The sequence below is a fragment of the Triplophysa rosa genome, linkage group LG7 (genome assembly GCF_024868665.1).
Source record: "Triplophysa rosa linkage group LG7, Trosa_1v2, whole genome shotgun sequence".
Lineage (NCBI taxonomy): Eukaryota > Metazoa > Chordata > Actinopteri > Cypriniformes > Nemacheilidae > Triplophysa > Triplophysa rosa.
Genome location: NC_079896.1, coordinates 14,223,589 through 14,237,874, shown reverse-complemented (window position 1 = coordinate 14,237,874; position 14,286 = coordinate 14,223,589). Strand labels below are relative to the sequence as shown.

The 14,286-nt window shown below is 38.4% G+C and overlaps 1 protein-coding gene across 1 annotated transcript in view; it reads right to left on the bottom strand.

Annotated features, from left to right (window-relative positions):
* itpr1a (inositol 1,4,5-trisphosphate receptor, type 1a) overlaps positions 1-14,286 on the bottom strand; it is a 42,899-nt gene that overhangs the window by 13,644 nt on the left and 14,969 nt on the right. Inside the window, exons 19-39 of the mRNA XM_057337884.1 lie at positions 13,986-14,180; positions 13,464-13,715; positions 13,238-13,379; positions 12,294-12,441; positions 12,021-12,211; positions 11,758-11,884; positions 11,620-11,674; positions 11,376-11,541; positions 10,023-10,190; positions 9,859-9,936; positions 9,630-9,767; positions 9,302-9,427; positions 8,988-9,188; positions 8,761-8,876; positions 7,460-7,595; positions 7,181-7,306; positions 6,978-7,106; positions 6,653-6,774; positions 4,496-4,569; positions 439-623; positions 113-261 (exon numbers count right to left, since the gene is read on the bottom strand). Of these exons, the coding sequence (XP_057193867.1) occupies positions 113-261; positions 439-623; positions 4,496-4,569; positions 6,653-6,774; positions 6,978-7,106; positions 7,181-7,306; positions 7,460-7,595; positions 8,761-8,876; positions 8,988-9,188; positions 9,302-9,427; positions 9,630-9,767; positions 9,859-9,936; positions 10,023-10,190; positions 11,376-11,541; positions 11,620-11,674; positions 11,758-11,884; positions 12,021-12,211; positions 12,294-12,441; positions 13,238-13,379; positions 13,464-13,715; positions 13,986-14,180 (3,024 nt within the window). The remainder of the gene's footprint in view (positions 1-112; positions 262-438; positions 624-4,495; positions 4,570-6,652; positions 6,775-6,977; positions 7,107-7,180; positions 7,307-7,459; positions 7,596-8,760; positions 8,877-8,987; positions 9,189-9,301; positions 9,428-9,629; positions 9,768-9,858; positions 9,937-10,022; positions 10,191-11,375; positions 11,542-11,619; positions 11,675-11,757; positions 11,885-12,020; positions 12,212-12,293; positions 12,442-13,237; positions 13,380-13,463; positions 13,716-13,985; positions 14,181-14,286) is intronic.

Genomic DNA, 14,286 nt, shown 5'->3' with positions numbered 1-14,286 from the left:
ACTGTACATACAGTAACAGACTTCCTGTAAAAAGTGCCAATATAATATACTATAAGCAGAACCGTCGTAATAAAGTAAAGCATTGACAAGACATTGAGGGTATTCATCGTACTTGCAGATAAATCCTCCACTCTCACACTTGCGGTGAGCTTCAGTGTGCTCTGGGAACAGCAGTTCTGGACGATGAAGAACATCCACCAGTACAGACAGCTCAGCCTGAACCAGAGGTCTCAACCGTTCCTCCAGAGCAGACACAATATCCTGCAGCACACATGCACGAATGCACAAACACAGACCCACACAAAGGCATTGAGGTAAAATGATTAAGAACAAGTTACAAATCGGAATTTCAGGAAAACGTGAGTTATTGACAAGACAACACGTCAAGCAACTGCACCTCAATAGTTTCTTTTAGAAAAAATGCACTCCCTCGCTCACCTGAAGTCTTTCGATGATGTTGCGGTAGTCTCTGGAGGTGGTCAGGACAGAATCTCTTTGTGTAGCATTGCGGACGGACTGTCTCCAACTGAGGGCTGTTTTTTGCACTATGTTGTTGGACTTCATAAACAGATTATTCACCTGACAGTCCAGATCCACTGGAATGGCTATTGCCCTACCTTTAGCTATCCAACACAAGAAAAAACAAACACACACAGATAGACATGGACATTTAATCGATGGTATATCTAAAGCAAACAAACAAGAATGACATTACAGTTCTTCTATGACTAAAATGGTTCAAACGTTTCTCGCAGCCGTTGCCCACATTCTCAAAACCATTTATTCATCTGTTATTTACTCAAAAAATGTGTTTAGGCTAGGGCTGTCACGATTATGAAATTTGGCTGACGATTAATTGTCTAATAAATCATTGCGATTATGACGATTAATTGTCTGTTTTAGAGCTACTTTTAATTCTCATACGTTTTTATTCAGCGTTGAAACGACCATATTGTTCTGAATATAAAGACTATGTTCTTTTCCTTGGAAATACATAGGAAAAAATTGAGTCATCATGCTTTTACCTGTCAATAATACAACCACCAAATACTTGTAAATTAAGTAAATTGATCAGGAGTGAATTGAAGCCACCATTAAAATGCTATCAGTCATAGAAAAGCTTCTAGTCTGTTTTTTTCTCACTTGCAAGACTAGATAAAAGTTTACTTCTATGTTAATGAGATTTTGGTAGACTGGTTTTCACACTGAAATAATATTAAATTGTACTGCAGGTTATTTTTATGGTATACGCTTTGTTTTTTCTTAAGTGATTGTGTTGTGGTGGTACATTTTACAACTATTACCATGCTTTAGTTACAATATATACAATAAAATATGCAATATGCAGATGCACTACAGCTCCCCCTAGTGTCTTCTATAGAGATGTGCAATAATTGCGATGATCTGATACCATCGCGATGAGGTCAAACAATCGCGATAAGTCGATTATAATCGTGACAGCCCTAGTTTAGGCACTTCGGAAAAACTGTAATAATACTTTTTGTTGTTCAAGTTTAATGTCCAAGTTTGATTTTGACATACTGACGCAACATTGGCTCAGCCATCAGTGTGAGTTTGAAGCAGAGTATGAGGGGCCGTACAAGCCGAAATTCATTCTAGCGCTCTCACACACTCACATTCTCCTCTCACACACTCACATTCTCCTTTCACACACATACATTTTCCCTCTCACACACTCACATTCTCCTCTCACACACTCACATTCTCCTTTCACACACATACATTTTCCCTCTCACACACTCACATTCTCCTTTCACACACATACATTTTCCCTCTCACACACTCACATTCTCCTTTCACACACTCACATTCTCCTTTCACACACATACATTTTCCCTCTCACACACTCACATTCTCCTTTCACACACTCACATTCTCCTCTCACACACTCACATTCTCCTTTCACACACGTACATTTTCCCTCTCACACACTCACATTCTCCTTTCACACACTCACATTCTCCTTTCACACACGTACATTTTCCCTCTCACACACTCACATTCTCCTTTCACACACTCACATTCTCCTTTCACACGCGTACATTTTTCCTCTCACACACGTACATTTTTCCTCTCACACACGTACATTTTTCCTCTCACACACGTACATTTTTCCTCTCACACACGTACATTTTTCCTCTCACACACGTACATTTTTCCTCTCACACACGTACATTTTTCCTCTCACACACGTACATTTTTCCTCTCACACACGTACATTTTTCCTCTCACACACGTACATTTTTCCTCTCACACACGTACATTTTTCCTCTCACACACGTACATTTTTCCTCTCACACACGTACATTTTTCCTCTCACACACGTACATTTTTCCTCTCACACACGTACATTTTTCCTCTCACACACGTACATTTTTCCTCTCACACACGTACATTTTTCCTCTCACACACGTACATTTTTCCTCTCACACACGTACATTTTTCCTCTCACACACGTACATTTTTCCTCTCACACACGTACATTTTTCCTCTCACACACGTACATTTTTCCTCTCGCACACGTACATTTTTCTCCTTTCACACTCACATTCTCCTTTCACACACACTCACATTCTCCTTCCACACACATACATTTTTCCTCTTGTGCTCACATATTTTAACGCGCACATTCTAACGTTTTTCTCTTATATTCATATATTTTTACGCACACATTTATACATTTTGCTCTTATGTAAACGTATTCAAAGTATACATTTAGTATTAAAAATTATAAATGTATGTAAGAAGAAAATATATGTATGTAAGAGAAGAATGTATGTATGTGTGAGAGAGTATAGTGAAAACGGAAGGTGTATGATGGAAACGGAAGGCAGGTCATGCAGACGGCGCTTCCGTGTATCAAAGACGCCGTAAAATGCGGCGTTTTCTATAATATTAAAATCAGCAGCGCCTTTTCTACACAGTCCAGCCCCTCCAATGAACAGAAAGACCTGTGTAGTAGAATGTCGATCTGAATAACGTTTCCTGTTTTTAACTTTATTGCGAATCATGTTTAGACTTTCATTGTGTGATATTTCTCCATTGGGCATGTTTTTGAGAGTGTGTACGTTCATGACTCTGTGTACGTTCATGTTTGTAAGTTGTCAGCCTCGGTAGCGGAGTGGACTGCGTGCGCGGCAGCAGCACAGTCTCGCTTTTAACGACAGGAGTTCGACTCCGCGGTCCGACCATATTCTTCGTTCCTTTTGAATTGTTTTATTGGGTCATGTTTTTAAATGTCGGAACACTACCCTCTTGCTGACAACTGATTAAATGACAAGAAACGCTTATTAACAAGCCAACCGGTGTAAGGCCTTAATGCATGTAACAGCTGCAGGCTAAGTCTGCTTACTGTAGGCTACAGTGGCTGTTGTGAGTATGTTTTTATTGATTAAAAATTATTTCCCATACGAACGTGTTTGTTTTTCTATTTACATATAGACTTGCTGCCTGCATTCAGTATAAAACGCTATAAGCGTTTGACGATCAAAAATCTAAAAATTATGGAGACTGTTCACATACAGAAACAATAAGGGAAATGCTGACAAAAAACTATTTTTACGTTATTATTATATAGATTTTTTTATGACAAAAACGGCATTTTAAAGGAAAATACAGGCCTGTTTTTATAACTTATTTATTGGTAAATACAGAGCAACGAGCAGCAAATGTGCAAATTACAACGAAACGTTTTTCCCTTCATGATAAAAGGATAGCCTATAGCCTACGTATAGCCATCTTAAGCTAAATTGTCAAACGAAAATAAAAGGCAACTGATTCGGCTGTTTAATGCACATTTACGGATTCTCAATTACAACGAAACTTGAAATGAAATAAAAACATTGTTCACACACAGTCGGCTAACTGTGCAGAACGTATACATTATATGCAACACAAAAGCACTGGATATTTAGGTTATAATACGCTCCATCCACATCGAACTGAGTTTCTTTATAGAAAAAACACGTGCTTTGTCGAGTAAAATAAATCATATCGAAATGAAGTTTGTTTCTCAGTCTGTTGAGGCCGGATGAGGAGAAACACTCTCCTCCGAGGCGCGCTGCTTCAATAGCCTATACCAAATACTGCCTTCTTTTTATAGAGGTTGCTAAGCGATCACGTTTGTTAAAAACGTTTTGTATTTTGGGATGGTTATTTTGACGAGGCAGGCGAGGCCGCATTCACTTATCTCAGTTTTAGTTTGGGACTTATGCATAACAGCATTATGTAAGTGATTTTGTTTAAGTGTAAGTGAGTCCGAACCTCGCCTTTGCCTCTTTTTCCCATCACACATCAGATCGTAAAGACATTTATTTAGCCCGCAGCTGTTACATGCATTAAGGCCTTACACCGGTTGGCTTGTTAATAAGCGTTTCTTGTCATTTAATCAGTTGTCAGCAAGAGGGTAGTGTTCCGACATTTAAAAACATGACCCAATAAAACAATTCAAAAGGAACAAAGAATATGGTCGGACCGCGGAGTCGAACTCCTGTCGTTAAAAGCGAGACTGTGCTGCTGCCGCGCACGCAGTCCACTCCGCTACCGAGGCTGACAACTTACAAACATGAACGTACACAGAGTCATGAAAATACACACTCTCAAAAACATGCCCAATGGAGAAATATCACACAATGAAAGTCTAAACATGATTCGCAATAAAGTTAAAAACAGGAAACGTTATTCAGATCGACATTCTACTACACAGGTCTTTCTGTACATTGGAGGGGCTGGACTGTGTAGAAAAGGCGCTGCTGATTTTAATATTATAGAAAACGCCGCATTTTACGGTGTCTTTGATACACGGAAGCGCCGTCTGCATGACCTGCCTTCCGTTTCCATCATACACCTTCCGTTTTCACTATACTCTCTCACACATACATACATTCTTCTCTTACATACATATATTTTCTTCTTACAAACATTTATAATTTTTAATACTAAATGTATACTTTGAATACGTTTACATAAGAGCAAAATGTATAAATGTGTGCGTAAAAATATATGAATATAAGAGAAAAACGTTAGAATGTGCACGTTAAAATATTTGAGCACAAGAGGAAAAATGTATGTGTGGAAGGAGAATGTGAGTGTGTGTGAAAGGAGAATGTGAGTGTGAAAGGAGAAAAATGTACGCGTGTGAGAGGAAAAATGTACGTGTGTGAGAGGAAAAATGTACGTGTGTGAGAGGAAAAATGTACGTGTGTGAGAGGAAAATGTGAGTGTGTGAAAGGAGAATGTATGTGTGTGAAAGGAGAATGTGAGTGTGTGAGAGGGAAAATGTATGTGTGTGAGAGGAGAAACAGTTACTTGTGTTGCGGTAGGAGAGGATAAAGCCTGTGGCAGACGGTGTGTCTGCGACGGTTATGGTTGCAAAGTGTGATACGAGTGTCGTTTTTGCGTGAAGAGAACGGAACTGTACGGTGTTTAGAGAGAGAGACAATGAAGTGTGGTGTTTGGAGAAGGAGGAATGATAGGGCTATGGAGTGCGGATAAGGAGATGGTGAGTGTGTGGACGGAAAAAAGTTCTTTCCGTGTGAGAGGAAAAATGTATGTGTGTTGAGAGGGAAGTGTATGCTGTGCGAAAGGAAGAAATTGCTGATGTGTGGGCGAAGAGGAGATGATGAGCTCGTGCGAAAGTGAGATGTGAGTTGCTCGTGATGAGGTAGAGAAGAATTTAGTGTATGGTGCCTGATGATCGTGAGGAGGCATATAAATTTGTAAGTGTGTGTGAAAGGAGAATGTATGTGTGTGAGAGGAAAAATGTACGTGTGTGAGAGGAAAAATGTACGTGTGTGAGAGGAAAATGTACGTGTGTGAGAGGGAAAATGTACGTGTGTGAGAGGGAAAATGTACGTGTGTGAGAGGAGAAAATGTACGTGTGTGAGAGGAAAAATGTACGTGTGTGAGAGGAAAAATGACGTGTGCGAGAGGAAAAATGTACGTGTGTGGAGAAGGAAAAATGTACGTGTGTGAAAGGAGAATGTGAGTGTGGAAAGGAGAATGTGAGTGTGTGAGAGGAAAAATGTACGTGTGTGAGAGGAGAAAATGTAGTGTGTGAAAGGAGAATGTGAGTGTGTGAGAGGGAAAATGTATGTGTGTGAAAGGAAAATGTGAGTGTGTGAGAGGAAAAATGTACGTGTGTGAGAGGGAAAAGATGTAGATGTGTGTGTGAAAGGAGAATGTGAGTGTGTGAGATGGAGAAATGTACGTGTGTGAGAGGAAATGTGAGTGTGTGAGAGGAAAAATGTATGTGTGGAAAGGAGAATGTGAGTGTGTTGAGAGGAAAAATGTATGTGTGGAAAGAGAATGTGAGTGTGTGAGAGGGAAAATGTATGTGTGTGAAAGGAGAATGTGAGTGTGTGAGAGGGAAAATGTATGTGTGTGAAAGGAGAATGTGAGTGTGTGAGAGGGAAAGGAAATGTATGTGTGTGAAAGGAGAATGTGAGTGTGTGTGAGGAGAATGTGATGTGTGTGTGAGAGTGCTAGAATGAATTTCGGCTTGTACGGCCCTATACAATAAAACCCTATCCTATCATAAATAACTACGTTTCATGTGAAGTACTGCAGGTAAACAGTATTTATCTTCACCTATTATCTGCCAGACAGTAGGATCTTAGTGGAGGAATCTTACCACGGTACTCTCAGCCACTTTGATGCCAGGCCTCTCAGTTTCCTTCTGACTCGGGAGCAGCCAGGTTTGCAGTGATACACCGAACACTTCCCTGCAGCAGTGCCACAACCAGGCTGCCGAGTCTGAGAGAGAGAGAAGAGAGAGAGAGAGAGAGAGGACGAGAGAGGGAGAGAGAGAGAGAGCGCGAGCAGAAGAAGAGACGCAGAGAGAGAGAGAGAGAGAGAGAGAGAGAGAGAGAGAGAGAGAGAGAGAGAGAGAGAGAGATCTCTCACACAGACAATCCAGGTGATGCTATAGAGCTGTACTGACAGGTATTGTGGGTCACCTGCAAGCTTGTGCTCTGGTCTGAGAACGGTGAGCTGAAGAAGGTTGTGACGATGCTCATGATGGTTTCCGTTACGTAGTGCTCCAAAACCGTGTCTGCGTGCTTACGGTCACTCGTGTTATTGCAAACCTACAGGAAATGGAAAGGGCTGTTATCGTCAATAGGATCAAGAATGTGTGTTACGAAAATGTCTTATTTCTTACTCTGCAGATGTCCACCAGGAAATCATCAAAGAGTTTCCACATGTGATTGCTGGTGTAGATTTCCTTCATTTCAACCTCTGTATCCACATAACAGTGGTTCAGGAAGTTCACATAGGCCACCTTCACCTGAGGACGCACAGAGACACATAAACCACTATGAAGTGACATCTTGACTACTCTTCAGAGTAATGGAATGATATGATGAGCTAATACAACACATTCACAATTCATTGAATACATCCAAACACTGATTTCCACGGCCTGCACATAAGCACACACCTCAGGAATGCAGTCCTCATGTGTGACAACACGTACAATATCATCAAGGGGGAGCAGTGAGTTACACTTGATCTCAGTGTAGACATTTTTTCCTTCAGTGCAAACAGCCAGCAGCTCCACTAAGTGGATATGATACCTGCAAGAGTCAGATTTTCACACACACGTATACAGCTCACTCACACATAGAGTTATGACTATGACATGGTACAGTATACAGCATACACAGAAAATTATCACAAAAGAAATTATACAGCTAATTAATGAACGTTGTATTACTTTGTTAAAACATGATGTAAACTACTATACTATACTACACACTATCTATTAGGGTTTAAAGATATATTGTGGTATGACATATAATGATACAAAAATATAAAACATGTATTTAGAGTTATGGTGATTGTTTTGTTCATAATATGAAGTCTGTTTAATCCTGCTGGTTGAACTACAAATGTTTTAATGTTTTTTTTCTGCTTAAGGAAGCTGTCTCTTAGGGTATATAGTCAATCTTCCTTTATATTTTTATATTTAATCCTACTTAATTTTTATTCATTTACATAAACAAGGTTCAAATAAAACCTCAAATGTTGTCAATTCATTTTTGTTCAAAATATAGCAATACAATCATTCTTTCAGAGTGACTACATGTCACTACTTGTCTCTACATTCAGAGTGACTTTTTCCAAGGGAAGAACAAAACTTCAATCAAAATCCATTCTAAAGGGCTCATATTTTCAAAATGTAAAACCGCAGCACAAGCTTATAAAAAACGAAACCTTACCACCCAATGGTGAGGACAATTTGGTTATTGTTATAGTTATATGGTTATCGTTACAGTTATCGTTCTTTAAGTTATAAGAAAATATAACGTTTAAAAGACTTTTCCTGCACATATACAATAACAAGAAACACTACTTGTAGCTGGTAAAAAGAATAACAAAGAAATGGCTGAATAAAGAACCATCAACAAAAGAATGGATAATGAATATTGGTCAAAATAGTTACTACACAACACTAATGATGTTACATAAGGCGATATAATGTATATTGTACTGTGTTTGTTTTTCTAGTGTTTTTCTTTTCATTATTTTTATGAATCAACCCATTCAAACGTAGTTGCCTAATATGAAGATAATTCCTTTGGATAGAAAATATGTATTTGATTCCTGATGACCGGTCTGTTCAGTTATTTTGTTAAATAAAAAATATAAAAGTAAAAGAAAGTAATTAAAAAAAAAGTTAAAGTTACAATTAAAGTTAAAGTCAAATACAGGAGGGACAACACAAAAACATCTGCATACCTGAGCGCACTGTTTTCATCAAGACGCTCCCTCTCAAGACGCATCATTTGAACCAATGACTGAAAAGATGCTCGATCATTATAGAAGACTAGCACATCCTCACCTGCCGTCACCAGCTGCACAAATACACAAACATTTCACTGACAACACAGCTGTCTTGTCAAATACTGCACCACTGCAAAGGATTTAAGGTCAAAGTTGTAAGAATATGTGACTGGCCCACAGACCTCAGCCATGACAATGTCTTGGCATTTCTTGATGAATTTGTTTTCAGCCTTCACGATGGTCTGCAGGAACTTGAGGTAGTGGACGCTGCGGCCATGCGTCTCGATGCAGTGCACAAAGTGCTGCACCACACGTTCATTAATCTCACTGCACAGCTGGAAATTATTCATGAAGATGTGCTGCATGGTGACTGCCTCCAGAATCTACACATAGAGAAAAGAGGCGTTTTGAAAAAGGGATATACTGAGCTGAGTTGCATTTAACTCCTAAAATGCAGAGGTGAATATGGTGTTTAGTGTTTTTATGTGTGTCTTACCCCGGGGTTGAGGAACAGGTTAATATGTTTGTGTAGCAGCGCTTGGTTCTGCTGGTTTCCGGCACAGAAGTTCTGCAGGAACTGATGGGCTAAAGTCATTATCTCCTGCATCTGAACATCTTCCCCCTTTCAATTTACACAAACACATACAATGCATACCTTGAATACACTTTAAGTCGCCTTGCATAAACAAACACATACAAACCTTTTTTTATTTATTTACTATACCTTACCCCAATCAAACCCTTACAATGCAGTTTTGTCTTTACTAAATAGTACAATAGTACAAAAAAATATTATCATGTTATTCACATATATATGTTATCACCTTCTCGTAAGGGATCTGCAGAAGTTCCAGAACCACACTGTGAGCTCCCATGTTTCTAAGAAGCCGCTGCTGTTGTTTCTTGTTCTTCTTTCCCGAGATTCCCTCCAAGACACACAGTTTACTGAGCCTCAGCAAGATCTACACACAAACCCAAACACACATTTAACACTCAAATACACTTTATAGCAATTTGCTTGTCAAAACTCTATGAAATACAAACACACTCCACCTCCTTCACAACTCTGTAGTTTGTGCTGCTAGTGCTCTCTGCTTTGGGTTTGTCTGATCTACTGGAGTTCTTCTCACCCTGTTAAAGCAGAAATGTTTTTTTACAGATCATCACGATTCATTTTGTTAGATATGAATATGGTTCCTTAAGGAGCATGTCCTGACCTTGTGGTGAGCTTCATTGGTGACGTTCCCTGCGTCCATTCCTGAATCTGAGCCCTGTCTTTTATACACCCACAGCTCTGATTTCTCTACTATAGACCTCAGCTGGTCCAGATCTGATTTGATCTGCTTATAGTTCTCCACATCCTGACTTGTCACCAACAGTTGAACCTGAGCACATCAGACAGGACGTTTTTTAGACATTTATTACTATTTAAAGGAAACAATTTATGTCTACCTCATAAATCATGACTAGACATTAATCTACACCGCCATTCAAAAGTTGACTGAAATGTTTCTCAGGATCTTAAAAATCTTTTAATCAGAATGTTTATCTTTAGATGTTTGAAATGACATTTGTAGATAAAAATATAATTGTGCCAGCATATTCATTTGTTTCATTTGTACAATTGTATTTAAAAAATATATATATATACTGTAGATGACATAGGAGGAAATAATAAAGAAAAAACAGCCAATAAGAGCCCATAACAGATGGGAACTCCATGGTAAAACCATAAGAATCTGGCTGACATAATGCCAAAAGTACATTTTTACAAACTTTAGACAAAGGGTGGCTACATATATTTGTGTTATTTCATCGCTTCAAAGGGTTTAGTGTTGTTATAAAACAGGAAAAATTAATAAAGAATATGTAAGTGTCTCAAAGGTTTTGAATGGTAGGAAATTATAAAATATAAAATATAGTAAATTATAAAATATAGTATAGTTCCCGTAATGGTAAACCTTTGATCATCATCACACGCCAATGAAATTGATCTTATCTAATAAACGTTTGCTTGTTATACTGTTTATACACTGTATACTTCGCACATACTTTCATCATGTTATAGACGGTTTCATCGGATGCGTGTGTGTGGACTGCAGTTAACGTCCGGTCTGTGTTTGTTTATCGGTCTGGCTAGTGTCTAACAACTATTTATATTTAATTTAATTTATGTTCATATTAATTTATATGATTATTTTATAGTTTAATAATTGTATTAAATAAACAAATTTTGTTGTATGTTAATTTGATTAAATATACAATTTGTTGAATGTGTCGTATCTTTGTCGCATTTGAAGAAACCGTATTGGACATTGACATATAGTGGTTGAGCTTGGTATCGCAGTCTAAATTCAAAATATCGGAGAGGCAAGTTTAGAGTAACGGTTCTTCTTGGTTTCTTTTGCTTGTTTTCAGAAATAATCTACAGGCACTCTATTATTTGCGAATGTGTACGTTTGTTTATGTTGTTGCTTTGAAACCGTCTACAAACAGATCATGATTTTTATTTGAAAAACTGTATAGCAGTTTGTGCTTGCTTATGATAGAATACACAAAGGTATAAATACCTGCTTGAAGGCCTGTAAGACCTCCTGGCGTTGGCTGAAGTGTCGGAACAGGAGATGTAGAGCTCGTGACACCAGCGGTGGATAATCGTGCATGGTGAGGTGAAGCAGGACTCTCAAAAATGTACGGCCACCGTGATCATCAAGATCTAATGGAGTGTTCTCCTCACTACATATACAAACACAAGTAAACATGTACACACATACACCAACATTAGACGTTCAATACTTTACGTAATGTTCTTACCTTCCTCCGAAAATCCCCTCTGCCTGCTCCTCGATATGCTCAAAGTCCAGCGCCCCTAACAGACACGGGTGTCATTCGCACAACGCTGTACATGAGTTGATGTATAAACAAAATACTGTATATAGCCACTCACACTACCTTGAACACTGGCAGGAGAGTCTTGGTTTATACATGGCTCTGTCTGAGATGTGCTCTCATCAAACTCTGTCTTAAAGATGCACAACAGACAGGAGATCCTGTAGTCCAAGCGTACATTCAAAATAAACTATATACAGGACAAGAGACAAAATATTAGTCTAAAATACCAAAGAACAGAACATGAACTACTCAAAAACTTAAAGAATACTACAATACTGTATATACACTGTATACGAGTTATAGACTACAGTATGTTTTAACACCTGCAGGATTTCGATGATCTTGAGTTTGGTGTCCATCACCAGTATGTCTTGTTTCTGAGGTTCAGTTTGGCTCTTAGCTTCACCTCTGCCAGGAGGGTTGTGAGGTGTAGCTGGAAGAAACCCTCCGCCCCTCAACACCACCTGAGTCATCAGCTCTCCCACCCCGTGGATAGATCTCATCACATTACTCCCTACAGATGCATAAAGAAGTTTAGAAGAAGCTCATAAGATCACAAGGATGTGGTGGGGTTGGTTTTGAACTTGGAGTAAGACCTTTGCCAGGTTCTCTGTCGAGCTTGATGGGAAATGGAGTGCTGATATGGACACAGTCTAGGATGGCTAGCAGGATTTTTGTCAACCTCAGCAGATCACTGAAGTTATAGAAACCAAAATAAATCAGGTTTCTTGCCAGATTCACCACCTATTGAATAGACAGAAAAAAATATGTCATTAATTGACTGCAAAAATAATTTTATTATTCAGAATTTTGTATTGTTTTCTAGTACCAAAAATGCTGAATACATATCAAATAAATACTGAATAAACACAAAAAATATATAAAATAAAACAAAACAGATTCATAAAAAATCATTTGCATTCTACATTTTTTATTTTAAAACATATATATATATATGTATTATTGACTTCACAATTTTGTTTTTGTTTTAAGCATAAACAACATGTGATTGAATTAGACTTATGATTAAAACCAGTACAAACTAATAGCCAAACAGGATAAGCTTACAGTATATAAGATATATTCTCAAAAACAAAATTTAATATTATATGCAATTTTGTTTCTTATATCAATTTACAGAAAACAAGACAAAATATTTAATAAACTACATTAATAAATTATTGTTTTGTGTAAAGCCAGATGCACAATTCTGGCCATAATCTGGGTGTCTAAATCAAATTTTGAGAATTCATGATCCTAGGCTAAAATCTGTATTCTTTGATTGTTGGTTTGAGACGTTTGGCAACCGTCGATTAAAGCCCACTGCGATCAAGTTTTGGCAGTTTCAGAAATTTTGAGACAGTGTGTCTTTTACTACAACATCCTATGGTGTAAATTAAAACTAAAAAGTATTTTTGTGTGTGCTCATTTTGAAAAAAGTCATCAATGACAAGATCCCGCAGTGTTACATGGATTTTCAGTGCGACAAACAAGGCCTATTTAAAAGCTCACAGTGTAGAACATGATTAAATTGACGCACCTCAAAAGTAAGCTTGTTTTTCTCTTTGTCTAAGAACGGGAAACTCTGGCCCACAACATCCCGCAGGTAATTCTCCACGAACTCCATCGTCTGAGAGAAGCGCTCCTTTACCTCATCACGTGACGTCCCGTCATTATCATAACTGGTGAAATACCGAAAGCCATTTGACTAAAGAACATGTCACTAGTAAATCAGCTTAATGAAGCCACTGAAGCGAAGCGCTTACTCATCAATGGCAATTTGTGAAGGGATTTCAGACCACAGTCGAGCGTATTTGACAGGCGTCACCTGCTCCTGAGGATCACGGTCTACATGCATGTGCAACATCAAGCGACAAAAAGATGCCCTGAGGTCAAAGGGCAAATCCTCATCTGACATGCAGCGCAGGATTAAATCCACATCCAGCTGTGCTGAAATCTTGTTGATGGCCAAATACTGTCGATCCAGACACATCCGAGCAAATAAATTGAGTTGATACCTGACAGAGAAACATTATTATTTTATTAAATTCATATTTTGTTTGTAATATTCTATATGCACACTTTCATGCAGTGTTCTTTATTATTCAAAGCCATAAGTCATTTTTGTAATGAAATTACAATATGTAGGCACAATAATATTTTCCTCCACATAACTTATTTCAAACCTTGAGACATGTGCCTCCAGATCAAGGATTTTTAAGATATCTGAAATCATTTCAGTCAAGTCACCCTAAACTTGGTGGTGTAACTGTTATGCGTGTGTGTACCTGTAATAATTGATAACTTCCTGGTCTTCTTTATGTCCATCTTTGGCATCCTGTGCGAGTTCTCGAATACTCTTGCTCTTCACCTCTCCTCTGCTATCTTTCCAGAACAACCAAACCTCCTCTTCATCTTCCTCCTCTTCTTCAGCATTCTCTCCGAGGACTGCCCCTGCCACTTCAAACCGTGACAGCACAAGCCTGACAAACAAACACGTTCCCATTCCTTTTATTACAGGGGCTTGAACTAATAACATCTGAAATCTCACATTCTCTGGTATAATCTAGTTCATTAGAGGACATAATA